General features: G+C 38.4%; 2 protein-coding genes across 11 annotated transcripts in view; one reads left to right on the top strand and one right to left on the bottom strand.

Annotated features, from left to right (window-relative positions):
* Window positions 1-110: 110 nt before the first annotated feature.
* PJVK (pejvakin) overlaps window positions 111-27922 on the bottom strand; it is a 48087-nt gene continuing 20275 nt past the window's right edge. For 2 of the 10 annotated variants that reach the window (XM_057746413.1, XM_057746417.1), the window contains exons 2-6: window positions 4928-5123; window positions 4262-4403; window positions 3009-3126; window positions 1463-1561; window positions 111-1268 (exon numbers count right to left, since the gene is read on the bottom strand). In XM_057746413.1, the coding sequence (XP_057602396.1) occupies window positions 976-1268; window positions 1463-1561; window positions 3009-3126; window positions 4262-4333 (582 nt within the window). In that variant the 5' untranslated portion in view covers window positions 4334-4403; window positions 4928-5123 and the 3' untranslated portion in view covers window positions 111-975. Of the gene's footprint in view, window positions 1269-1462; window positions 1562-3008; window positions 3127-4261; window positions 4404-4927; window positions 5124-5201; window positions 5243-5868; window positions 7525-7546; window positions 7719-7761; window positions 8228-27922 lie in introns of those variants that run through there. The other 8 variants (XM_057746414.1, XM_057746412.1, XM_057746418.1 and 5 more) reach the window with 8 other exon arrangements.
* Window positions 8161-27920, top strand: PRKRA (protein activator of interferon induced protein kinase EIF2AK2). Its single transcript, XM_057746420.1, has 8 exons — window positions 8161-8290; window positions 8839-9008; window positions 12511-12592; window positions 14692-14770; window positions 15829-15946; window positions 17904-17998; window positions 24256-24430; window positions 27254-27920. The coding sequence occupies exons 1-8, from the start codon at window positions 8226-8228 to the stop codon at window positions 27409-27411; spliced, it is 942 nt and encodes a 313-aa protein (XP_057602403.1). The 5' UTR covers window positions 8161-8225; the 3' UTR covers window positions 27412-27920.

The following is a 27922-nucleotide window of genomic DNA, read 5'->3' on the forward strand; positions in this document are numbered from 1 at the left end:
TAGTTAAAAAGATATAATTTTAATCCTTCCACATACATATAGTATACAAGTATTTCGTATTTACAGAATTGCCTACTGCCTTCATGGGCATATGCCTAGTTGTGACTGCTGTACCATATATTTTGAGTTTTGGAATTTTAACATAGTATTTTTATAATTATTTGAAAATGGTGTATAGTAAATAATTTAGGTTGTATATAAAAGAATTTCAGATGTCTTACACAGTAGATGAAAAAGATCTCTCAGAACTAAATATGTTAAATGTTTTAAACATTTTCAAAGGAGAAAGGAAATAAACGTGTCCCAGCTGCCTTAACTTTAAAATGACAGTAGTGAGTTTTTGTAAAGACAAAGCTGGCGAGCACATATATATGTACATCACAGAATGGCAGCCCATCACTACTATCAGTCACACTTAACTGTGTACACAAAACCCCACCCTGAGCTCAGGGTGCTTTTAATTTGATACTGCAATTAAACATTTAGGATTACATTAAATTATTAACACATTTTTCTCATTTTACCAGACCTAGGGAAATAGTTAAAGCACCATAAAGTTGCCACTTGTGCACTCCTATCATTCTTAAATGTTGAATTAAAAGCCAATTAAAAATAAAATTGATACCTAGAAAATTTCTACGTAAAATGGTAGACTAAATTCCAAAATAAACTTCTAAGTTGACTGGCAGATTTTATGAAGGAACATCTATAGGAATTTTGTATTTAAATTCTGAATTTTATATTTAAACCTTTTCCAGTATAAACAATATTATTAGTCTTTATGATAATTTATGAGGTAGATACTATTATCATCTCCACATTATAGTTGGGAAAAATGATGCCCAGACAGGTCAATTTCGCATTCCTCTCCCTCTTTAATTTGCTACAATTCATCAAAGCAAACCTAGGTAATTTTGGAAAGATGTGTGACACAGTTGCACCTGAAACGCCAGCAAGGTACATTCATCTTCCATTTTATTTCATTCTCTTATGCCAAACATCAAAACAAGGAACTGCATGAAGTCTCACATACTTCTGCCCGTCAACAGAGCACTGAAAGCACCCATAAACCGTCTCCCTTTTAAAGTTCCCCATGCCACAGAGTATGCAAGGTCCTTTCGGAATGTTGTGATTAAGTAAATTAACTCGGATATGAGTGCCTTCTTTGAGTGAAATATCACTCATGCTGAGAGGTTTTTCATAATAATCAGAAAAAAGATCATCTAAGTAAAGCTGTGAACGAGAAATGGCATCCATCACTCTTCTATCTAAAAGGACAAAAACAGAAATGTGTTAAAAGTCAAATAAAAAATGTATAGCCAAAGTGCATTTTTAACTATGTATGAATCTAAATCATCAGTCATGAAATTTGGATTTTAAATTTAAATTTTTAAAGACAGGATTACTGAAGAGATAACCTCAAGTGCTGATCTGAGAAGAAAAAAATCTTCAATGCACATACTTCTTTCAAATAGTATATTTCTCAATCTGTAGAGCAGTGCAAATGTTGCCGTTTCTTCCCTTTCAAATCCTCCTTTTGACACTGAAGTGACACAAAGGTCTACAAAAAAAAAATTTTAGATGTTATAATTTGAACTCATATTTTACTGGGAGTTTTAACTGTGGTTGAATGGTACAGGCCATTCATTTTATTAAGTTAAATTTTAAACATTTTTAGAAAAGGTAACATTTACATGGTACAAAATTCAAAGAGTACAAAAAGAGGATACAGTGACAAATAAGTCTCCATGTTGACCCCAGCCTCAGTTTTGTACCCCAAGGGGTAACTACTGTTGTGTATACTTCCAGAAATAGTCCATATATTTTACAAGCATAAAGAACATGTGTATGTATGTGTTTGTGTATATATATGTAAATATATATATACACATATCTGTGTGTGTATATATATAAAATTCTTTAGGCTCAAATAGATAAAATTTCTTTTAAAATATCATAGAGATTATTCTATGTCAGGATCTTCAGTGCTACCTAATTCTTAATGGCTTCACAATATTCTGTTGTGTGGATCCACCATTATTTAACTAGTTGCTGATGATATACCTTAAGGTTATTTCCAAACTTTTGCTATTATGAACAGACTATTCTTATACCTATATCATTTTACATATGTGTAAGTATATCTGTAGGATAAATTCCTAAAAGTGTAAATAAGGTTAAAATGTATGTAATTTAAAATTTTGATAGACATATCGATTCCATCAGCTTACACTTCTAGCCATCAATATAATTGTAAAAACCATACCCTTTAGTGTCCCAAATAGAATTTAATTGGCATGATTTGCTTTGTATCTGGACTCCTTATTCCTTCCTCTAACAGAACTGCAGAAATAAAAACAGGTCTAAAAATGTTCATAAATGACCATGGCAAAGGGGCTCCCTTGCCTAGTCCTTTGGGCTACACCTAGACTTGAGCTGGCTGGTCTCCTAATCTTAAGGTCTGCGAAATGTAGAAATTTAAAGTGAGCTGCACTGCAGTGTTATATAAGGTGACAATTTTAGGGAAGTATTTGTAACTTTAAGGTTTTAGGGAGAGTCCGGAGTAGGGGGAGCTGGGTCTTATGAAAGGAAAACCTAAAGAAAGGTTCTTTGGGTACCCTAGTTGGGTGCCTTGACACCTTCGGCATCTTACTGTCTACCTACTCTATTTGCCATCATCAGAAACTACCTATTATAAGTTCATTTAAAATTTTCCCATGTAAATCAAGGAAATACTTTGTCAGTGGATTGCATTCTAGCTCTTAGCTATAATTGTAAGTGGGGTGGTGGGAAGTCTGCAGCCTTCCCCAAGAAACAGGGATGAGGTAATGGGTAAGTGGGGACTGAAGGATCTTTCCCAGTTACTTCACTGAAGCATAATATTGACAGTGCTTGAGAGCATCACTCTTCTATTATTAGACACTCAGAAAGAGACAGAGAGAGATTCTCATTAAATCCTTCTTTAAAAATATCATCATTTCAGTGTTTCATGCAAATCATTCACTCACCAAAGGCACCATCCAAGTAAATGAAGAGTTCAAAAACACTGAAAGCTATGGTTGTGTGTGCTGGAAAAACAATAGCTTTGTCCCTTCCCTTGGGATTCTGTTCATCCATAAAATGAAACTATATTAAATAAATTAAATAATATTGTTAAGGAGCATAACATGTAAGGATATATTTTTGAAGAAACAAAACATTCCCTACAATCCTACCAAGAAAAAAACCAAACACCCCCACCCCTCCAAGTAAAGAATTATCCTACTTGAATTCAACTGTTTCTAGCAGATGTCCAAATTAATGGTCCAATGGGGATCAGTGATCCACATTAGGAAATACCTCTCAGTCCTTTCTCATTTACTTTGTATCAGAGCCAATGATTAGTGCTACCACAAGGGTAATGCTCTCCAGCACAGAAAACTTTTTCTTTCAACAAACCTTTTTTAAACTGCAAAGGATCTGCCTTTAAGTGCTGGTTGTTTTTAGCCTACTCTGTTGTCCACGGTTCCAAAGTCCCCAGAGCTTTCAGCAGCTTTCCAAAGCAATTGCCAACAGTTCAGTAAATGTTTCATTCAGTTCATGCCCCCAAAACGATCCAATGTTAAACAATCTGGTGGGCACCTAAATGTAGTCACTGAACAGAACCTTCATTTGCAAAGACTTGAAAAGATTAACATTGTACCCTATCTTCCTAATAATTCATTTTAATAACAAATCAAGTCATTATCAGGTGTCATTATTAGGTGAATGACAAGGACAAATAACATCATAAGTGAGCTAAAAATTAAACACAAATAGCTTTCAAGATTTTTTAAAGGACTTAATATTGAATGAAGCATGTTTGGCTACTGACAATATTATTTTAGAAAAATTAATTTAATATAAAAATATAAATGCAACTTTTTAAAATTCAAATATAAACTGTATCACTTAAAAATAAAATCAAAGAATTCAATATAACCACTCAATTTGTATTCTTAATACAGTATTTAAATAGTAATATGAGGGAGTCCATTGTGCACATTATTTCACAAGGATTAGTGTTCTTTTACATTATTTTACATGTTTATAATTCAAATTTTCTTGGATTTTTTTTCATATTCTAAAACAAAACCATTAGTGTGCAAAAGCCTATATACAATTGCAACTCTTTAATGTCAACATTTGACAAAATACACAAGGCTCATTAGAAATTGAATACTTAAAAAAATTCCCATTGCAGTTTTTTAGTAAGAGAAGTCTAATGAGTCTATTGGTTTACCCTCATGGCTTCCCCACGAATTCCAGCGTGCACAGACAGTGAACACTGTCGTGTGGTTCGGATGCTTTCCATGACCACACACAACACTGCCTTTCTGCTGCTCCTTGACTGACGTATCAAACTGTGGTCAAAATTAATTTTTCTAAAATCAAGAAGACAGACATTCACAAGAATCTGTAACATCTAATTATGTATAATCGAGTACATTTTTCGCTTATCGTGTGTTACTATTCACAATCCACCTTAAGTAAAAGTAAATCAAGGCAGTCGTACAAATCAGGAAGTATGCTCAAAAGAAATTTAATAACCTGCCTCTACTTTCTATTTTGTTAAAACATGCATACTATAGGAGTCTGTTGGAGGAGACTCTCTCAGCATATTTGTTGCAACCAGATTCCTGAAGTCTTGTAATCTTATAATTCAGCAAATGTGTGCAGAGCTAAAGTGATTTTGCAGAACAATTAAATATTGTTTAAACCAAATGGTCTGGATATCTACACTTATCCCAAGTTTGGACATACTACTAATTTGTAGTATTTCAAATAAATCAAACAAATTACACGAGTAAAATATAACCTGAATGTTTTAGGCACTCTTTGTAATGAAGTTTATATAATTAAAATATTTACTAAAACATGGAAGTATATTAAGGATTATTATACTGACCGTGTAGTAATTTCCTTGAGTAATGTTGATACTTCTACTTCATGTTTGGTTACTACACCAAATGAAGCTTTTACTGCAATGGAATCTGATCCAGTAATGTTAATCCCAACGTCGTTCACAATATGGTTGCCTCGCCTTCCATAGAGTGAAACGTCTGATTCATCTTCATAATTCAGTAACTGATATGATGAAATACCTTTAAGAAAAAGAAATCAATATTTTAAATGTCTTGATTTCATCAAATGTAAAAATATATACTAACATATTAATTTACCCTTTAAGACTTCATTACTCAAATGTTGAGAATGGCAACATCTGAAAGCAAGATTAAAAAGAGCAATTCAATTAATTTGACAACAAGAGAAATAAATATCCAGAGTACTTTAAATGAACTCAAACTCTCTTTCGGCCAACAGAATACTTAAGCATCAAGAGCCACTGGCTAATTGGAATAAAAACAAGTGTATATAAGAAAAATTTGTTAAAATGTCAATTTATTTTCTAATCTAGCCTGTTGATACATTTCAGTTTACCAACCATAATAACGGATCAAAAGATAAAATACAAAGTACTTTCATCTCATTTAACCATGTGAGATAGGTAAGACTGAATAATACTCCCATTTTATAGATGAAGAAATATATTATTATGTCATATTCTAAGTTGATCTGGTTAAGACAATTTATAAAATAATTAAAATTAACTTATACAATAAGTAATTTTATAAAATACATCAGAAATTATTCAACTAATAAGAGATTTGATACTGTGCAAACATTAGGCATTGTTAATAATATTATTACTGCCACAGTAATAAAAGTTGCTTTTATCAATGACAATGCGTAAATATTATGCACATAAGTAGCACAGACAACTTATGTTTAGACTACCAATAGTATAGCTGAATGAGTAGTCACTCCCAAACAGACATTTAAACTTACCAGCTGAAATTTCTCTGTCTCCTAGAAGAATATCTTTCAGTGTAAAAGGTGTTGAGGTAAATTTATATCTAGGAAATAGAAAACATCTCTTCTTTTTTACCACCAGACTTAGAGGTTGGTATTTGTCAGCCTCACTGAGGCTAGGAACAGGAACTAATCTCCCTCCATCTCCAACTTGTTTGACAAAGCTCTTGGTAGCAGCAGCAAACATATTAATACAGTATTAAAACGTCATCAACTGCAACCCTCAGCTAACAAATCCATATTTTCAAAGAAAATCAGGCATAAAACTAAGTCTTGCTTAATTTTAAATACAATTATACATGTTAAAAATACAATGAATGCATGGTTTCAACAAGTAGCTTACCAGTGTACAATTTATAACACTGCCTCCCCTGGTGTGCTCAGGTAATGAATTATGAATTAACTGTGTAAAATGATATACTAAAAGCAAGTCTAATTTGGAATTGCAGTCTATAACACTAAAATATACACAGAAAACTAGTAATTTTTAAGTATTATCAATGTTCTTGATTAGGGTCACAGCTGATAGTGGTTTGCCAGGTTTGAAGGAAGCATATAGCCCTATGGCGAACAATACAATTTAGCCACTAACATTCACCCTGGATGCCATCCACAGTGGACCTAATCCAAAGGGAATTCCTTCACAAGTCCATCATGCCAATTTTGGTAACAGAAAAGTACTGTTTCTGTGTTATGGTACACAGTTTATTATTTGAACATTTCATTCATTTTCCTTGTATGCTTACAAAATAAAGTGATTAATATAAAAATAAATTCACAGAATATAAGGAAACAATTGTATGCAGAACTTTATAAAATACTCAAAGCCATATTACCCGTAACTGCATAAACTCTAACTTAGGGGTTTCTTACTCTGAAGCTGACACATAGTATCTCTTTGAAACAGAATCCTGCTGCATTTATTTTCTTTGTTTCATCATTATTACCCCAGTTACTCAACCTTCAAGGAGAGCTATATAAAGTTTAGACTTGTTTTCAAGGAATTTTATGGCTAAAAATAAATTTTAGAAGCAAATCTGAGCGCTGAAATAATGTACTGTCATAGTTATGTGGATGTTAACATATTCTGAAGTAGTGGCTATGTAGTACTTGAGATATTCATTAAAACATAGCAATGGAGAGCAATCGATATACAAACATCTATAGAGGGGTTAGAAGAAAAAACAGGCTTAATTCAAGCCTTAAATAATATAAATCACTTTGATGAGACTCCGTACATTTTTTTGTTTTCATTTGCTTTCAAGTATCCAGGGTTCGAGAGAAACAGACAAACAAAAAGTTTCTAATAATGACCCTTCGTGTGAATAGCATTGTGCAAGGCAATCTTCCAGAAACGAGAAAGCACAAGGAGTCATTTCTGCAAGTGGCTAGCAAAACCCCTGGAAGCGATACCACATCTAAAGTCGCTGTCTGACCCCCACCAAAGGTGGTGCATCCCAGGCAAACGCCATCACAACCAACACAGGTGTGTAGAAACGGGACTGAGTGAGGATCGGGTCGTCCACACCTAACGTGCCTTGCTGCGACCGCTAGCCCAGCACTCAACAGGCGGCGACCGCCTGGAAGACAATGGAGCCCCCCCCCCCCCGCCCCCGGGGGTGAGAGGAGCGTCTGCGGACATTCCCGCGAGCACCTGAAGGCAGGGCTGCAGGACGCGAGGCGCCCACCGCAGCCCTCTGCAGAGGTGTACCGCCAGTCCCAGCCTTCGGGCCCAGGCCCGGGTCGGGTCTCCGACAATCTTGCATTTGGAATTTTGAACTCATTTTCTTAGAGCGACGCACCCCTCCTCTTCCCCGTCCCCACAACCCCCGCCAAAAAAAAAAAAAAAGGCTGAGCTTCAGGCCTCACAGACTCTGAAGCTTGCCCACCCGACAAGCTCCTCTCTGGGCAGGGAACGGCCTCCTGTTAAGGACACACAACCGCGGTCTCCGCAGGCAGCTGGGCCGCAGGCGGGGCACGGGCCGCCGCTCAGGAGGGCACGCCGGGGCTGGCAGCCGCGGCCGGCGGGAGCCCGGGAGCCCAGGAGCCCGGGAAGCCGGTGGGCGGGGCGGCCAGGGAGCTCGGCCCGCGCCGGGACAGCAGGGGGCGTGGCCGGGAGCCGGCACCGGCGCGGCCGCACCGAGGCTCCGCCTCCGCCCCCCGCCCGTCCCCCGGAGGGACGCAGGCGGGGAGGAGAGGGGGCGTCGGAGGAGGGGAGGAGGCGGCGGCGGCGTCGGCGCTGGATCGCTCCTCTCGGGGACCGGCCGACCCTGGGAGCGAGCACGTCGCTCCGCACTGCTCCTCCTCCCGCCGCAAAGCCGTCCCTTCTCGCCATGTCTCAGAGCAGGCACCGCGCCGCGGCTCCGCCGCTGGAGCGCCAGGACAGCGGGACCTTCAGGTCAGCGCCCGGGCGCTCGGGACCCAGCCGGGCAGGGCCGGGGGCGGGGGGCAACAGCGGCGGGGGCGGGGGCGCCGGCTGTCCAGCGGCATTCTGGGTAAAGCCCCTTCCAGCCCTCGCGTCCTCGCGGCGGCGGGCGGGCGCTCGGCCCCGCCCTCTCGGCGGCGAGCGGGCGGGGGTCTGCGGCCCGGCCCCGCCCCTCCTGCGGCCTCGGGGAGCGCGGGGTGGGCGGAGGGGGTGCGCGGCAGCCTCGGTGGGGAAGGGGTCTGCAGGCTCGGTCCCGGGAGGTTGCGGCACCCGTGGGTACCTCCTGATTTCCTTGCGAATCCCTCCTGCCGGCGTTCAAGTTATCTCCCTGAAGACCTCCCGCACCGTGCCCGCCGCAGCGGGGCCGGGAGGCGGGCGCGCCCCGCCAGCCCAGTCCTGGCCGACGGGGAGCTTCGGTGTCCCCGGCGTCACCGTCGGTGGCTGTTAAAACTAGTCTCTGTTTGCTTCTGCTTCCCTCCCCGCTTTGACATGCAAAGCACAGCCTTTTCTGGTTTCTGCAGTTTGGGGAAGATGATTACAGCGAAGCCAGGGAAAACACCAATTCAGGTATTACACGAATACGGCATGAAGACCAAGAACATCCCGGTTTATGAATGTGAAAGATCCGATGTGCAGATACACGTGCCCACGTTCACCTTCAGAGTAACCGTTGGTGACATAACCTGCACAGGTCTGTATGCACAATTAACCCCGATGACCATGTGGGTTGGCGGGTCAAGAGTTGGTATTGCTTCTGAGTTCGGAAAAGCGCCCTTTTTACCAGAGACATCGGTAAGGAGCAGGATCTTAAAGCTAATACCTTTCTCCGGGCCATTGGGACTTTGCAACTTCCTGATTCTCTCCCTAATTTTCTCTTCCCCAGATACCAAGAGAAGCTCAGAAACATACCTTAGGATCCTCCTAGGGTTCTTCCAAGAATTAGGGAGAAGCAGGAAAGGCTCTTGGAGCAGCCATAGTTGAATCAGTAGGTGTTGTCCAATTTCATAGGTTACAGTGGATGCCAGGAGGCATGACCCCAGAATTTTCTGAGCTGCTCCCCTCTCTGTGTGGACTCATTTAGCGCTTTGGGCCCATTGTACCACACACTTGGTTCTGTATCCAAGCAAAATGAAGGCGGAAAGCTCAACTACACTATATTGCATAGCAGCTTTTAGTTCCTGACACCATACAGATATTTTAATAAGATGTTATGGCCTTTTTTTATACATGAGGAAATAGGTCCGGAGGAATTATAGGAAACATGCCCAAGGTCACATAGCAGTGAAGTTTCAAAATTTAGGTTCACCTTATTGTGGTCATTGAGCTTGAGCAAATGATAGCTGAAGTAGGCTGTTAGTAAATGTAGACATTTTATTCTTATGTATCTATTTAATTGCAAACACAAAAAATATTGAATACTAAATTTAATTTGGAAGAATATCAAGAAAAAAATTCAGCAAGAAGGCTGAAGTTCCACCATCTGGTAATCTGAAGGCATCATTTGTTTGTGTCCCTGAAAATCTAGAGTCCGCTATTTTCATTGAAGCCACTTTAAGAAATTTTGAAGCTTTTTTGTCTGTGTGGGACAGGTGGATTGTAGCTAGATTCTAGCCGGAAGGTTCCTCATGTGAACCATAGAATCAACATTGTGCTACTGCTTTAGCTTGTCTATTTTAAAATATTCAGTGAAAATTCAAGAAAAAGTAGCCTTTTTCTCCTCAGTGTGTTTTAGATCAGAGATTAACAACCTGTGGCAACTGCTTAGCCCCCTACTCTTCTCACTGTCTTCCTGTGCAAGCTTATCTACCTCCTTGGCTTCAAATACTGTCTAAAGGTTGATAATTCTGAAATCTCTGTCTTCAGCCCAGGCCCAGTTACAGAACAGTGTATCACCCTGTGCTTGCTAGGCATTTTTGCTTGGATGAGCCAGTCTCTCATTGTCCCGAAATGAATATATCTTCTCTCTCAAATCCATTTCCCCTGCATCCCCCAGCTCAGTAAAGGCACTACTGTCACCCGTTGGCTCACAGTAGAAATTTGGGTTTCACCTTCTTGACCCCTTCTCCTCCCTCTGCCTGTTGTCCAGTGTGCCACAAAATCCTACTTGCTGAATATCTCCTGAATCTGTCTGCTTCTCTCATCTTCCTGTGGCTACTGTCCGAACCACTTAGATTATAGTGCAGTCGCATAGCTGCTCTTTTAGCTTCTATCTTGTGGGGTCCATTTTCCACACAAAAACCAGAGTGTTTTTTCTGGCATTCAGATCTGTTCGTGTACTTCCTCTTCTTAAAATCCACTCAGTGTGGCATTCGCTGGTGGCGCAGTGGTTAAGACTCCACACTCCCAATGCAGGGGGCCTGGGTTCGATCCCTGGTCCGGGGAACTAGATCCCACATGCATGCCACAACTAAGGAGCCAGAGAGCCGCAACTAAGACCTGGCACAACCAAATAAATAAATTAATCAAATGTAACCAAAGAAATAAAATAAATATTTAAAAAAATCCATTCAGTGGTTTTCCCCTCACCCTCTGGATGAATACATCTTAACATCATTGACAACCTTACTTCTCAAACTGTGGGTGACAGCAGCATTGATATCACCTGGGCACTTGAAAGAAGTGCAGAATATCAGGCCCCACCCCACACCTACTGCTAGTGTGCATTCCAACAAGATTCCCTGGCAATTCCTAAAGTTTGAGAAGCACAAATTTAGGAGACCGTCCTTTGACCTCTCCTTCTACCCATCAGCTCTCTAGCCTTTTATCTCAAAATTCCTTCCCTCAAGCTCTTGCTGTCCCCTGCAACTTGGGGTTTGAGAACACCATGCTCCATGTTGCCTGTGAGCCTTTGCAGGTGCTCTTTCTCTGCCTACAGTGCTCTTCCTAATCCCCCAGCTCTCTTCACCTCACTAACTTTTACTAATCTGTCATGTCCTTGTTTAGTTATCTCCTCCTTCATGAAACCTTTCTGAATCTTTACCGAGAGTCGGGGAGCTACCCTTTTTTGTAGGCTACCCCACAACCTGCACTTTAGACCTGCTGTGATACTTCATATTTCAGATGTCTTTTTATAGACAAAACCTCACACATTAGGCTGTATGCTCTTTAAGGGCAGGGACTCTGCTTAGTTCTCTACTACAGTTGCCCCTTGAACAACACGGTTTTGAATTATGCGGGTCCACTCATACGTGAATCTTTTTCAGTAGTAAATACTACAGTACCATACAGTCCACAGTTGGTTGAATCCAGTTACTGAGGAAGCTGGAAATGGAGGAACCACAGATACAGAGGGCTGACTATAAATTATGAGTGCATTTTCAACAGCGCAGAGCTCGGTGCCTCTAACTCCCATGCTGTTGAAGGGTATATCCTAATACTGTGTTAGTGGATAAATGAGTGTGGTTTATGTGCTGTCTGACACTTGAAATTTATTGCATGTCCACACCAGAGAAATGGACATCAGCGTTCTGATACCGCTTTGGAAGGGTTCTCAACACCTAGTTTGAACTCAGGAGAAAAAAGATTGAATTTACAATTTACTTGTGTGATTGCTTAATGAAATTAGGTATCTGTCTCAGTGATTAGTCAGGCCTAGCCCCTTCTGCCCCCTTAGCTACCCACGTAAGGGATACAGATTGTAAGGAAGACGCTTAACAGAATCTCTCACCTTCTTCCCTATACAAACCTTCCTCCACTGTATCCAACAGGTAGCTGTGACTGCTTAGCCAAGCAGAGGGGTGTGATTCAGTATAGGAGGGGCTGTTAGAGTAAAATAATGCACATTTTGTTGTCAAACAGTGTTGCTGTAAGTGGCTCCTTTAAAGGAAACTTCTTGCTCTAGAAGAATTTCCTCCCTAGGAATAATGGAAGTAAGTTGCATTTCTTCAGAAAGTGTGACATAGTGTACTTTATTATCATTTTATGTAATAAGCATGTATAATATAGACATAGTAAAGGTTTTTATGCAGGTATACATAGAACTAAATACATAGAACTTTTGAAATCACAGGGATTCTTTTAATGTATGAATTTCATATGGTGAGTATTTTCAGTGTACAACTTTATGTACAGTGTATGTTTTTATTACCTAATGTGTATATGTAAAATGTGTAGTGACTTTGTACAATGCAAACATCTACGTTAAGTCTCCCATTTTCACAGCATGTAAAGAGTTTTTTTTAATCTTAATTCAGGTGAAGGTACAAGTAAGAAGCTGGCAAAACACAGAGCTGCAGAGGCTGCCATAAACATTTTGAAAGCCAGTGCAAGTATCTGGTGAGCTAAATTTCTTTGTATTCTGTAGCTCAAAAATATCCTGGCTGAGGTAAGATTGAAAGTTTGAACATGCTCTCAAAAGCAACAAAGTAAACAGTTGTTAGTATCTAACTCTAAAATTCTGTTTCCTTGTAAAGACTTGTCATCCACTAGAGACAACTTTATCTGTAAGAAATGGAATCCAGCTGTTAATTATTAGATGAAGGCTCTCATGAACTAGGCTTTTTTCTTTCTCTCTTTTTTTTTTTCCCCCCGATGAGGTACAACAGTAGAAACAGTAGAAAACTGTTTCTGGCAAATATCTTACCGTGTTAAGAGTTTGTTTCTACACTGAAGAAAACAAGGTATGAGATAAAAAAGAGATCAGCTAAATTTGGAGGGAGACAAAGAGATTTCCTTCTATTATAGAATATATACCAAATACAAGAGGATGTTAAATGGGTTGTTAATTCTTGACATATCTTTCCAAAATGAATTTGTTATCACGTTAGGTGCTTTTGAGAGGAGCATCGATCCTAGAGCATCTCATGTATGGTAAATTGGTGTCCTTTGGTTTCTGATGGGCACAGCCAGGAGCATGTTTTGCCTTCAGATTCTTCCCTTTATGTGCACTCAGTCTACTTGGAGTACAATCTAGTATATCTACTCATAGCTGACAGCAGAGGCCTGTGGGAATTCAGGATGGTTTTTTGTTTCCCAGCCATAGAAAACTTTTGGCTGAGGAATGTATTGATTATTTAGGTTCTCATGCAGTGTTTCTCCCATTTACTTAGTAACTCTAAACCATTTAGGTAGTTTGGAACCAACCAGTGAAAGCCTTGGATCTCATAAAACGATGTTTGATTCTCTAGGGTCCTACGTTATAACTGATTCACGTTAGCTTTCTGGACATGCCAAATGGCATGGTGGGTTTTGGATTTTCCCCTTGCTGGTGATGGCCATGCTATTTCTGTGCAACCCAAAGGTCGACTCAAAGTGTTACATGTATTCGTAGAAATGAGCGTACAGGCTGTCCTTTCTGCACATGGGCAATTCACTTTGTTAGCAAAAAAGCCTAACGAACTTTACTATGTATTTGTGCTTCTTGACAGATAAGATGGGGATTACTAAGCTGTAAATCAGGCTTAAAGTGGCCTGATATAATAAGAGACTTTTTTGGGTAGCTTCAATGTGCAGAATTGTAAGTGAATGTTGTCTCATCAGCCTATGTAAAGCTTGAAATTCTGGCAGGTAGAAAAGAAACTTGAGAAAATGGCAATAACAACCTCATTGGTCATGGAAGAAATGACTCTAGCTGCCTAAGTGGCAGTAACCTTGAAATGCAGCTTTTTCTGAGTTAGACACCCATCACCTAAGGATGGGTAAGTTCACGCCACTTAGAAGAGGTTGTTCTCTTTTTCCCAAATCACAGTCCCCACATGCTCAAATCAGATTCATGCCAGTCATCGGTTTTATACAGGATACACATAAATCTTAGGAAGATTATCCTAGAATAGTGCAGATAATAGATCAAACCAGGTCTTTCTTCCATAATTATCTGGATGAGAAAGCTACATTTATGATCTCTATGGTTTACATTGCCAGGCTAAACTTCCTGACTGTTAGTCTTCCCTTTTTGTGTGGCTTTAACAATAGTGGGCTTTATTCAAATACATTTTTATTAAGCATCTATTACATATAGAGCACCGCAAGGCTTATGAAGGTAAGTAATACACAGGCCCTACCATCAAGGATTTTATAGTCTGAACGGGGAGAGGTGTACTGAGGGATAGACAAATCACTTGTCTTGTAAGAGCGTACAACTTATGGTAAAATGATTCGCTTAAGAAAGGGTCAAACCAAATGTTATAATGGTTCAAAGAAGGGAGAAATTTTCCATTGGGGTAAAAGAATAGGCTTCTGAGAGGAAGTGGCACTTGAGGTATACCTTGGATGGTGGATAGATCAGATTCTTGTGGAAGAGGTGGGCGAGAAGCATATTCCATGTAGAAGGAAAGGCAAGAGCAAAGGCATGGAAAGCTAAATACAAAATGCTTGTCCTGTATTTACTAATTTGGGGGAGATTATTTTGTCTTATAACACTCTATAAAAATGTTTAGCTTTGCAGTTCCTGATCCCTTAATGCCTGACCCTTCCAAGCAACCAAAGAACCAGCTTAATCCTATTGGTTCATTACAGGTAAGTGGCACAGTTTTTCCATACTTAACTTTTTGTCTACTGAAAAAAATGTGTAAGTTTTGATAATATCATAAGGGCTAAGAGAAGGAATTAATATTTTAAAGATAAGATGGCATAAGATTTTGTGTTCCAAGTTATGATCATTAGATATTGAAGTGCTAACTTGAAATTATTTTTTTATTTATTTATGCTTTGGATTTTCTTCCATATACAGTATCTGCCTTTGGTTTGTGGAATTCTCATTTGAGATCAGCAGGACCTCAGTGCACATGGGTAGAGTGTTTTATATTTTAAGAATATTTCTTGCCACTCTTGTGACAAAATCTCTTTCTACTTCTGTTGAGACAGAAGACTTTATAACGCACCCAAATTGAGTTGCCTAACTCAAGAAAAGGGGAGTCATCTGTTTATTCACTTATTCTACCAGAAAAATACACTCAGTTTTGAATTTCTGCGTGCGGAATATCCTTCCTGCAGGTTATTCATGTGCTCTGTTGGACAGCTCCACTCCTTGTTATCCAACAAGTCCTTTGGTCTCTTTCCTGCTCTATGAGTTTTTCTGTAGTTTTCTTCCCCTTCTTTCCTCAGCCTCGTCCAAGTGTGTGTCTTTGCTGTCTGTTCCTCATCTGCTCTTGATTGAATGCAGTTAGGTAGGCAGCCATGGGTGTGGAAGCTTATAGACAGGAGGGGAGAAACTAGGAACTGATGGCCGTGAGACCTGCAGATAGATGTCCTCTCTAATGTTCCCAAAGAGGGTAGAAGTAGCTTGTCTTTCTGTTTGATCTCTTTGGAACCAGCTGACTACAGCTTAATGGAAGAGCACCGTTCACAGCAGGAAACTGCTTCCATTTTGGTATTGTGGGCCTAGAAGATATAAAATGGAGGAATATCTCTGGGAAATAGAGGGCCTTCTCTTATTTTTTTCATTACAGAATATCATTATGCTTTGCAAACATAAATAGAAATGGGATCAAAATCATGAGAGAATATCATTTGTGTGATTGAGCCATTGATTGCATAGTAAAAATTACTACTAAAGCCTCATCTCAATTTTCTAGGAATTGGCTATCCATCATGGCTGGAGACTTCCTGAATATACCCTTTCCCAGGAGGGAGGACCTGCTCATAAGAGAGAATATACCACAATTTGCAGGCTAGAGTCATTCATGGAAACTGGTACTTATTTCTTTTTACCCTCATACAATTGAAGACATTTGAAATATTTTGTGATGAATGACCATAGAACTTTCTGTTGTGACTGCTTTTCACATATTTCTATGGGGGAAAAAAAACTGACACACTTCTAGTCTACTGTTGCTAACTTTCTGCAGTTGAATTTAAGTATAAATATTTGGCTTAAAAAATACTTACATTTCTTAACAGATGATTGAACTTGGTGTACCCCCAAAAAAAAAAATACTTTAAAAAAAAAAAAGTGACAATAGGTGTATTATAAACAAGTGTATATCAATAAATTCAATAACTTAAATGAAACAAAAAAAAAATACTTACATTTCTTAATTTGATACATTTTAAAGTCATGGTTTGCTAATAGAAAAACAATTGACTTTTTAACATTAGCATCTTTTTTTAAAATTAATTAATGAATTTTGATTGCTCTGGGTCTTAGTTGTGGCATGAAGAATCTTCGTTGCAGCATCTTTAGTTGTGGCACATGAACTCTTAGTTGTGGCATGCGTGCAGGATCTAGTTCCCCAACGAGGGATCAAACCTGGGCCTCCTGCATTGGGAGCACGGAGTCTTACCCACTGGACCACCAGGGAAGTCCCAATAATTGACTCTTTAAACAGGCTTCATTGATATAATAGGGACTTAAAAATCATTTTGGAGAAAAAAGCAGTAGTAAATCTCTTGGAGTTTCAATAGCTATTCTAGAACATAGGAGAACTCAGAGAAGATTACATTTGAAAACAAGATGATTAATAAGCTGATGGCAAAAAATTGCAGTGAGATAAAAATAAAGTAGAAATTAACCTTTTGAATTATGACAACTTGTATGTTGTAAAGGCCACAAACTGAGAAAAAAGTCACTTAATAAAGTACTACTGAGGATTCCTATTTTAACTTCTCTAGCACATTTTTATCATTTTAAAAGGGGCTTGAAATGGAATTTTACCTTGGCTAGATACTAGTCTTAGGTAATAAGCAGCTGTTTGCCCTTGAGAGGTAGTGTGGGCCAGTGTAGAAAGCCCTGGACCAGAAGCAGGAACCTCGGCTTGCCATGGTTGGTTCAGTCCTTTATTTGCAAGGTTAGGCAAATTGCTTAATCTCCCTGACTGGCCTCAGTTTTTGTCTCTATAAACATTTTAAGTAGATGATATTTATGGTGTCTTTCAACTGCAGCCTCTCCTATGCCCTTCTTATTCATGTTAAAGAAAGAAATTCCACATAGTTATCAGTGTATAGGAGATTATAAACAAGAAATAGACATTGAGAGACAGAGTTGTAATTCAAATATACCTTGGTAAATTTGAATATCTGGTCAGAATTAAACCAAATGTGGTTCATTAAAGCTAGACATAGGGAGGGACTTCCCCGGTGGTCCAGTGGCTAATAAGACTCCATGCTCCCAATGCAGGGGGCCTGGGTTTGATCCCACATGCATGCCACAACTAAGAGTTCACATGCTGCAACTAAAGATCCTGAATGCCACAACTAAAGAGCCTGCATGCGGCAGTGAAGATACTGCATGTGGCAGTGAAGATCCCAAGTGCCGCAACTAAGACCTGGTGTAGCCTAAATAAATATTAAAGTAAATAAATAAAATACTTTAGTATTAATAGTGTGATGTAGTATACCTGAAACTAGCACAACATTGTAAATCAGCTATACTCCATTTAAAAAAAATTTAAAAAAAAAAGCTCAACCTAGGGAGATAGATCTGTTAAAGAAAACCAGAAAGTATAACTATTAAACTGTTAAAGAAATGCCTTCAGATATGTAACAATTAATAGTTGCATGAAGCACAACAAGTAAAGATGTCAGGTCAATAAAAAGAATAGTATATACAAAAACCATGAGATTGTTCTCTGATAAAACACAATACTTTAAACATTTGGTCATTCTCTATGGACACTAATTTATTTTATAAACCTACTATTTCTTTATTTAGGAAAGGGGGCATCAAAGAAACAAGCCAAGAGAAATGCTGCTGAGAAATTTCTTGCCAAATTCAGTAATATTTCTCCAGAGAACCACATTTCTTTGGTGAGTAATAATCAGAGGTCTATGATGTTAATGGGATTAAACATCTGTTGCTATGGGAAACTTCTCTAGATTTTTTTTTTGTATAGATACTTCAAAAGTTGAAGTTTTGAAAAATCTCTTAATTGTTGGGTAATATACTACCCCAATTTTAGCTGCTTGCTATATGTGAGCCAGGGTCACAGGGTGGCCAGGTAAGAGAGCTTGGGAGGCACAGTCAAATTCAGAATAATACGACGGTATCTAAAGATGGTAGGTCAGTAGTGCCACCTTTGCCTTCAGATTGACAATTCACTCCCATCCCTTGGTTCATCCGTTCATTTGTCCACTCAGCAAATATTTAGGGAACTCATATTATGTGCCAAGCTTTATGCCAGGTACTGGCATATAGTGAATAAGATAGTCTCTGTCCCTAAGGAGTTTGTAGCCAGCCTACTGAAAGAGAAAAGAACTCTATAGACTGGTCCTTACAGAGGCTTCTTGGGAACACAGGGAGAAGGATCCAACTTAGATGGGGTTTCAGGAAGATTTCTTGGAGGAGGTAATATTTGAGCTGAGACCTATAGGATGAGAACAGGAAAAAAAAAAATTCCAGAGAGAAGAAAGACCATGTATAAAGACCCAGGAGGGAAACACTTTATGTAATCTAGGAACCCTGAGTAATTTGGGATGGCTGGAGCATAGAGTTGGAGGGAGGGAGTCTCAAACAATGAGGCCAGAAAGGTAAAGAGGGATTGAATCTTGCAGGAACTGCTATGTTAAGGAGATTGAATTTTATCCTAAGGGTAGAGCAAAGTCTTTAAATAAATTTAATATGTAAAGGACAAGATCTGATTTATACATTAGAAGAGAAATCACTGGCTGTGTTATGGTGAGTGAATGAATATTAGAGTCAAAGAGGCCTGCTACAGTGCTGTTATAGAAGAGCAGATGGGAAATGATGGTGGCCTAGACTAAGATAGTGGCAGTTGAAATGGTCAATTTAAAAATTATTTAGAAAACTGAAGTGAATGGGGCAAGGTAATTGATTGCACGTAGGGAGTAAGGAAAAAGGAAGAAATAAATATATTTAGCTTGGCAACTGAGTCGATGGTGGTATCACTCAATAATATGGGGAACACAGAAGATGAGTAGAATTTGAGGGGGGACAGATGATGAGGATATAGTGGATTTGACATGTTTGTGGAGTAGCTAAGTGAAGATATTGAGTAGACAGCTAGCATTCAGATAGAGAGCTTAAGAGATCGGGTTACACATAATATATTACTTGAGGTTCTGATATTTTTAGATAGGTATGTATGGTGGTCCGTTATCCGAGAGTAGGATGTTAGGTAGGAAATGAGAAGTGAAGACTATAGGAGTGTCCTAAACTTCTGATAAAAAAGGGCTCGTTCTGTAGAAAAAAAAAAAAAAAGACTATATCTGAATAGATAATATAGTTTTGGTTTTACTTTTTTAATAGAAAAATGTTGCATTCACTTCTTTTAAAACTGGATCAGAAATGATACCACAATCACAAAACACATTTAGGTTTGCAGGTGAATTCTGGTAAATCTTCAAGGAAGAGATAATCTTCAATGCTATTTAAACTCTTCCAGGCAATATATATATAATATAGGGGAGGCTTCTAAATTTGTTTTCCAAAACCAACATAGCAGTAAAATCTGACAATAGCAAATCTCGATGGAAAAAATCATGGATTAATCTCCCTTATGGTGAAACACCTTAATATTCAGTAGAACATTAAAAGAACAATATACCATAGACAAGTAGGGCTTATTTTAAGACTGCAAGGCTATTTCAATGTTGGTAAATCTATTTCTATAATTAATCATGTTATGATCAAAGGAGAAAAACATAATCCTCTCAGTAGATGCCAGAAAAACATTTGACAATCATTACTGATAAATGCTTTTAAAATATCCCTATTGTGATTTAAAATATATACCTCAGGAAAAAAAAATCAAAATCATGGGTACATGTTCACATGCTACATCCATTCCCATTAATTTCAGAAATAAGGCAAGGATGCCCACAGATACTTTTTTTTTCTTTTTCTTTTGAGCCACGCCATGCAGTTTGTGGCATCTTAGTTCCCCAACCAGGGGTTGAACCCAGGCCATTGGCAGTGAAAGTACAAAGTGCTAACCACTGGGCTGCCTGGGAATTCCCAATACCATTTTTTTTTAACCTTGTTCTAGAAGTATCAACCAACATAATCACACAAGAGAAAACAATAAGAGGTTGAAAATAAGGAAAACGGAGATAAAAACGATCAGTAACTACAAATAATTGTATCCCTATAAAGCCCTAGGGGAAAACTAGTAGATATAATAAGAAAATTCATCAAGGTAACTGATCCTAAAATTAATATACAGAATCAATAGATTTCTCATATTATTTCTGTTACAAAGGTAACCACCAAAATTATTAAAAATAGAAAGTTGAAAGTCATTGCTTCTGCAAAGGGGACTGAAGGTAGGGATGGGGATTGTTGCTTTTACGAGGGCGAGTCAAAAATTATCCGCACTGTGGCTACAGAATTTATTTTAATTAACTTTTAGAAAAGACATATATATCATTTTCCGACATAATCTCCTTGCTTTTCAATACCCTTTTCCATCTGTCAACAAGCTTTCATATTCCCTCATTAAAAACTGTTTTAGGCTGAGCTGCGAGCCATGAATGTACTGCATCTTCTCTTCATCAGAAGTGAATCTTCATCCTCATAGTGTTGCTTTCAGGGGACCAAACAGGTGAAAGTCCGATGGAGCAAGATCAGGACTATAGGGAGGATGCTTTAACACCTCAAAATGAAGTTTTTGCAGAGTTGACAGCGTGGGCAGAAGTGTGTGGACGTGCACACCCTCAGACCACAAAACACAAATCACTGCACGCTGCTCTTCTTTTGTGCAAATCACAAGTGGGGCATCCATTTTTGCTCGCACCACAGTTACAAATGAACTGATGTAGCATGTTCACACCTGCACAGCAGTGACTGGGGAGACAGTAGCCTTGAACAGAAAGTGCTTATAAGACAGTGCGGCCAACAGAAGTTTTAATATAACCAGAGTGAGGATAATTTTTGACTCGCCCTCATATAATTCTGTTATTATTTGATTTTTTTTGTTGTATGTGTGTATTACTTATGGTAATAAAATTTATGAAGCTTGATAACATTGGTCACTTTATAGCAAAATAGAAAATCTGTCCTGAAAAAGTATACTAGAAAAAATTAATATTTTCCTATTTACAAATATTACAAAATGGAATATAGAAGATCCTATTCTCAATAGTAGAAAAGAGGATAATATGTCAAGGAATAAACTTAAAAAGAAATGTGCAGGACTCATGAGAAAAACTTTAAAATTCTAGTGAGAGATTTAACAGAAATTGAATAAATGAGAAGCTATCTATTTTGATAGACTCAGTACTGTGGGTATATAAAAATGTAATATAGTCTCAGTCTAAATCTACCAGAATTCATTTTGGACCTTGATACAACTTTACTAAGTTTATCTGGAAAAATAAACTCAAGAATAGCCAAGAAAACTGAAAAGGAAGAGTACGGGAGGTGGGGTTATACCCCACAAGAGAATAAAACATACTATAAAACTATAGAGGTTAAAATAGGTATTTGTACTGGAATAGACAGAGGAATGGGTGTAGATGCCAATCCATAGAGGAAGACAGCATATGGCACCAGTGAGATTTCAGCTCAGTGGGTGAGAGGATGCATGGTGTAGAAACAACTTACAGCCACACTTGGGGGCGAGTGGGTGGAAATACACACACACACACACACACACACACACACGTATATATCATATTTTGGTTGCTACCTTATTCCCTACATTAAATTTCAAATGGACCAAAGATTTAAAAGTAAGAATTGAAACTGTATGAGAAAACATGGAAGAGCTTTCCTTTTTAACATCCTTAGCATGGAAAAGCCTTTTTAAGTATAACTTAAAACCTAGAAGCTATAAAGTGAAAGATTCATAAATTTAACTACATAAAACCTACCACACAGCAAAATGTCTGTAAATAAAACCAATAAAAACAAAGTGAGAAGAAACTATTTTGAACACATGACTATGAAGGGACCGTTTTCAATACCTTCATATCAATAAAATATAATGCTTTCATATCGATAAAAAAAAGACAACCCAGTAGAAGAAATACAAATGGAGGGGGGAAAAATGTTCAACTGTATTCATGCAAGTTAAACAAGATACTGTTTTCACCTTTAGATTGACAAAACCTACAAAGTTTGAGAATACCTGGTATTGGCAAGGGTGTGAGAAAACAAACACCATCCAAGACACTTGATAGAAATATAAACTAGTTCATAAATCAGTTTGGAAGTATTAATATTTATCAAAATTAAAAGCATACATGTTGGAACTTCCCTGGTGGTGCAGTGGTTAAGAATCCGCCTGCCAATGCAGGGGACACAGGTTCGAACCCTGGGCCGGGAAGATGCCACATGCCACGGACCAACTAAGCCAGTGCACCACAACTACTGAGGCTGTGCTCTGGAGCCCGTGAGCCACAACTACTGAGCCCATGCGCCACAACTACTGAATCCCGCATGCCTAGAGCCTGTGCTCCACAAGAGAAGCCACCGCAATGAGAAGCTTGTGCACCACAATAAAGAGCAGCCCCTGCTCTCTGCAACTAGAGAAAGCCTGTGTGCAGCAACAAACAGCCAACACAACCAATAAATAATTTAAAAAGAGAAAAGCATACATGTTCTTTGACCCAGTTCCACTGCTAGAAATTATTCTGCAGAGAAAGTCATCCAAGTACAAAAGAGTTTCATTGTAACATTATTAGTAAAAACAAGAAACCAGAAACAACCTAAAACCCACAGTTGGAGACTGGTAAGGTAAATGTAGTACATATATGTGCAATGCAGTGATATGAGAAAAATTAACAATATCAGTTGCAGAAGAGTAAGCTATCATTTTTGTTTAAAAAGATTATATATATGTGTGTATCTAAATATGCATAAAACATTTATAGAAGGATACTGAAGAAATGTTTAATAGCAGGTATCTCCGGGGAGTGGAGCAGAGGTCTGGGGAAGGGGTGGTAAGGAAAAAGAGACTGTTCTTCATTATATATTTGTTCTTATTACAGGTATCCTTTTACTATATGAATGAATTACAATTTTTTTTTAAACAGTATTTTTTAAAGTTCCAAAGAGTGTAAAATTGCACTTAGTAAGTTTTGCAAATTACCCAATTCTTTATCGTAGCCATCCCTATGATCTTTTGAAAATCCCTTAACTTCTGCCAAGCTCATTGATAAATAAGACCTTAGGATAGGTTACCCTGCTTACTTCAGAGAGTAGTTTTTTGTGGTTTTTCTAATGGCATAATGTATGATAGCAATTTTAAAACTATAAACTAACATGGGAATGTAAAGCATTCTAAGAATAGAAGTGAAAAGGTAAAGATAGAGGGGAAAATAAAGAGGAAAAAAAAGAAAGAAAAAAATAAACTCAGTTGGGTTCTGGGATAAGTCTGATAAGAATTTTTTGACATCATACCATTCACCTGAATGACTTGTTCTCAAATTTGCACATTTCACCTTTTCTACAGTTTGTTTCCTGCTTTATAGCTGTCAGTTACAGAGATTGGAATTTAATACAATAAGCCATAAAGATATGAAAATATCCTTTATATTTTAATTTGTGAATGGCTCCATTAGGCAGACTTGATTACAGTTGACTCTTGAGCAACACAGGTTTGAACGCTCGGGTCCACTCTCATGCGGATTTTTTTCACTAGTAAATACTAAGGTACTACAGGGTCCACGGTTGGTTGAATCTGTGGATGTAGAGCCATGGATACAGAGGGCCGACTATGGACTTTGGACTGTGGGGAGTGTTGGTGCTTTAACCCTCATGTTGTTCAAGGGTCAGCTGTATCATATATTTGTTTATCATGCTCTTAAATATGTTATACATCTTAACGTGACCATCAGAAATTTTGACTGAGACCTTTATACTATACAAAAGTATTTTTAAATACTTCCAGTATATCATTGCACAGCCTTCTTTTTTCTTTAACATTGTGGTGTTTGTTAAATGTACTTGTTAGTGCTGTCTGGTTTAAATTGGAAAGTTAACCAAATGGTATCCATTTAAACATGCTTTGTAAAGTATTAAATGTGAGTGCTTAATTAATACTCATACTAGCATTGGAACCCAGTCCAAGTTAAGAGTCTTAATCTTCATCTCTGCTTTTCAGACAAATGTGGTAGGACATTCTTTAGGTTGTACTTGGCATTCCTTGAGGAATTCTCCTGGTGAAAAGATCAACTTACTGAAAAGAAGCCTCCTCAGTATTCCAAATACAGATTATATCCAGCTGCTTAGTGAAATTGCAAAGGAACAAGGTTTTAATATAACATATTTGGATATAGGTATGATTTTTTTTACTTTGGCTTATCCCCAAACTTGTTTTTTTTTTTCAAATGTTTGAGAAACAAAACGTCTATTGTAATTTTTTTCCTTGATTCGGGATTCTGACTATATAGAATGACCAGAGCGGTAATATATATCATTGATACGTCAAATTCTTATAAATAATAAAAATAGAGGTAACATCTATACAGTTATGGTAATAAAAACAACACTAGCTAAGATTTATAGAGTTACTCTGTGCCAGGCACTGTTCTAAGGACATTACATATTTCAACCCACAGAATCCTTAAACTGTGAAGTAGATTCTATTATTCCCAAATATAAGTGAAGAAAATTAGACAAACAAGGGTTGAGAAACTTGCTTGAGATGACATAGCTAGTCAGTGGTAGAGCCAGATTAGAAGAGTTCCTGACAATATAATGTCTATTAAACTAGCCCTGATGGGCAGCTTGACAAATAAAAAGGTACCCACGTTTCGAGAACAAGTACCAAGTTTGTGGGGGCTAGGCCAGAACTCTTCTCTCCACTTTATCACTGTGTACCAGTCTGGGAGATAGATGGGGACAATTTATAGCTTTATCTCATCTCAGCTATCAACGTCTATATGTTTTCTAGCCCGTAATCATTCAGACAGACAAATGCAGACAGATTGGAAAGCAAGTCAGTGTGGATTTTCTTTTAATGCAGTTTATAACTGGCTGATAGGTGTGTGTTTTCATGTGTGTTTTGGGTGTCTTGATTTAACATCAATATAGTATGTGAAGAATTTGATATCCCTTATTCCAGCCTTAGTGACCTGATGGTATCTAGCTTATCAGAGCTACTAGCACTGAGAAAATAGGATGTTTAGGGGCCGGAAGAACTTCTGATTTTCTCTGCTACTTTGGGATTGAATAATGGGTCAGGTGCAATGTCTTAATATACTGAGAATTATGCAGAACCTGGGGATTGATGCAGAAAGATGATCAGAAATGTGGCTGATTGAGAGACCATTCATTCAAAAAATATTTCTTAAGTATCTACACTTTGTTGGGTGTTTGAGACACAGATGAATAAGCCATGTCATGAATATGACTATGGAAGATTTGAATCTGGGAAAAGAAGGAAACTTGAGATGGTTTTTTAGGTTACAAATTAATGATGACTTTGAAATGTTTCTTACCAGTTTTAAGAACTAAATATTTTTTGTAAATATAGAACAGCAGTCTAAAAACCACAGTCAATTTGACTAACTTCTATGCAGTTACTTTCAAAAAAACCCCCAGTGTTCTCCAAAGAAGATACACAAATGGCCAACAAGCACATGAAAAGATGCTCATTAGTCATCAGGGAAATGCAAATCAAAACGACAGTAAGGTACCAATTCACACCCAGTAAGATGGCTATGCTGAATAAAACAGAAAAAAAACACAATGTTGGCAAAGATATAGAGAAATTGTAGCCCTTATCTGCTACATAGTGAACATGTAAACTGGTTCAGCTGCTGAGAATTACCATATGACTCTGCAACTCTACTAAATATATACCCAAAAGAATTGAAAACTGGTATTCCAACAGATACCTGTACACACATGCTCATAGCAGTACTATCCACAATAACCCAGAGGGAGAAACAGCCCAGTGCCCCTTGACAGATGAATGAATAAACCACCTGTGGTATATACATGTTATGAAATACTATTCAGCCACGAAAAAGAATGAAGTTCTGATATATGCTATAATGTGGGTGACCCTCAGAAACATACTCAGTGAAAGAAGCCAGACAAAAAAAGGCACATCTGATTCCATTTACATGAACTGTCCACAGCAGATTCATCCATAGATTGGTAGTTGCCAGGGGCTAGGAGGTACGGGTGGGGATAGTGTTTTCTCCTGGGGTGATGAAATGGTGAAAATGTTCTGTAACTGGATAGAGGTGGTGGTTGCACAACATTGTGGATGTGCTAAATCCCGCTGGATATTTCACTTTAAAATGGTTGTTTGTTATGTGACTTTTACCTCAATTTAAAAAAGAACCTAGATGCTAGAACTAGGAAGCCTCTTCACACATTAAATAATCCCATTGTATCTGGATATTTTATGCTATCTTGACTCTAGCCGAAATAACATTTAATCATGACCATTTCAAACAAATTTTAACTCACCTGTTTCTACTTCTTTCCCTGTCTCAATAAACCATCTTTAGAAAAAGTAATTCATCAGATAAGGCCATTTGTTTTCAGGGTTTAAGTGTTGTTTTTAAAACATCCTAGCCCATACACAAAATGGAATTCAAGTCTCTGCACAGACTTATAACCAAAGAACATGACATCACAAGGGAGGTTTTGCCCTGAACCGTGTATTTCCTGGTTCAGTGTCTACTGAAAATAACTCTAGACTTCATAGTGGACAAAACAGTCTCTCTAGTCCTCTAGCAAATGTTTTTTTTTTCCCCTGTTAAAGAAATTGCTATGGTTCAGTAATTTGCAAACACTGTTCAACTAGCCACATTAGAATTGCCTTGGGAGCTTTTTGATAATGCAGGAATCTGGCCACTCCAACCCCTAACCCTGCGTTTCTGATAGAGCAGGCTGGAGCGAGGCCAAGGCACCTGGATTTCTTTAAAGTTCCCCCAGGTGATTTTGAAACACAGATGTGTTTGAGAACCGCTGTAGCTGGGCCATTGTTTGTTTGTACAAGAAAGGCAAAGACGATGGGTAAGTGGAGTAGTATACCATGGATGCTTAGGGAGAAAGACAGTCATAAAAATTGTATTGTTTTTACAAAGGATTGCTTTCTCTGCACGTGGCATTAATCATCATGTTTGAATGTGTCATTGCAGAAGAACTGAGTGCCAACGGACAGTATCAGTGTCTCGCCGAACTGTCCACCAGCCCCATCACAGTCTGTCATGGCTCGGGGATCTCCTGTGGCAGTGCACAGAGTGATGCAGCTCACAATGCTTTGCAGTATTTAAAGATAATAGCAGAAAGAAAGTAAACTTGGAACACCTTAGAAAACCCTTCAGTAGCACATAAGAAGTTCCCCTTTCTCCGCTTCCCGAGTAAAACATTTACTATCATGTTTGAGTTTGTGTGTTGGTTCTAAATCTCTTCATAGATTCCATCAACACTCCAGATTTAATTCTCTCCTAGTAGTTGTTACTACGATGTTTTTAATGGCTTCAACTTTGTATTGGTATACTGTATTTATAAACTTTGTACCACAGGCAGAGCGTAGCACCCATTTTACAACACCATGTACACAGAAGGAAAAAACTGCATGTTTGTTGATGATGATGACGAAATAAAACTGCTAGCAACAGTCTTTCCTACTGGTGCTTAACCTCTTCTTTGCGCAAGGCTTTGTAAAGGGATTTCGAAGGAAGCCCCTTAGAATTAGTCTTGAGGAACACACTAACAGGTTTTAATTGAATGTGATTGTTAAATTTCAGGGAACATGATTGGTCTGCTGTGTATTTGAATCCATGTAATAAAGAGCTGTTGTTATA

The sequence above is a fragment of the Hippopotamus amphibius genome, chromosome 8 (genome assembly GCF_030028045.1).
Source record: "Hippopotamus amphibius kiboko isolate mHipAmp2 chromosome 8, mHipAmp2.hap2, whole genome shotgun sequence".
Classification (NCBI taxonomy): Eukaryota; Metazoa; Chordata; class Mammalia; order Artiodactyla; family Hippopotamidae; genus Hippopotamus; species Hippopotamus amphibius.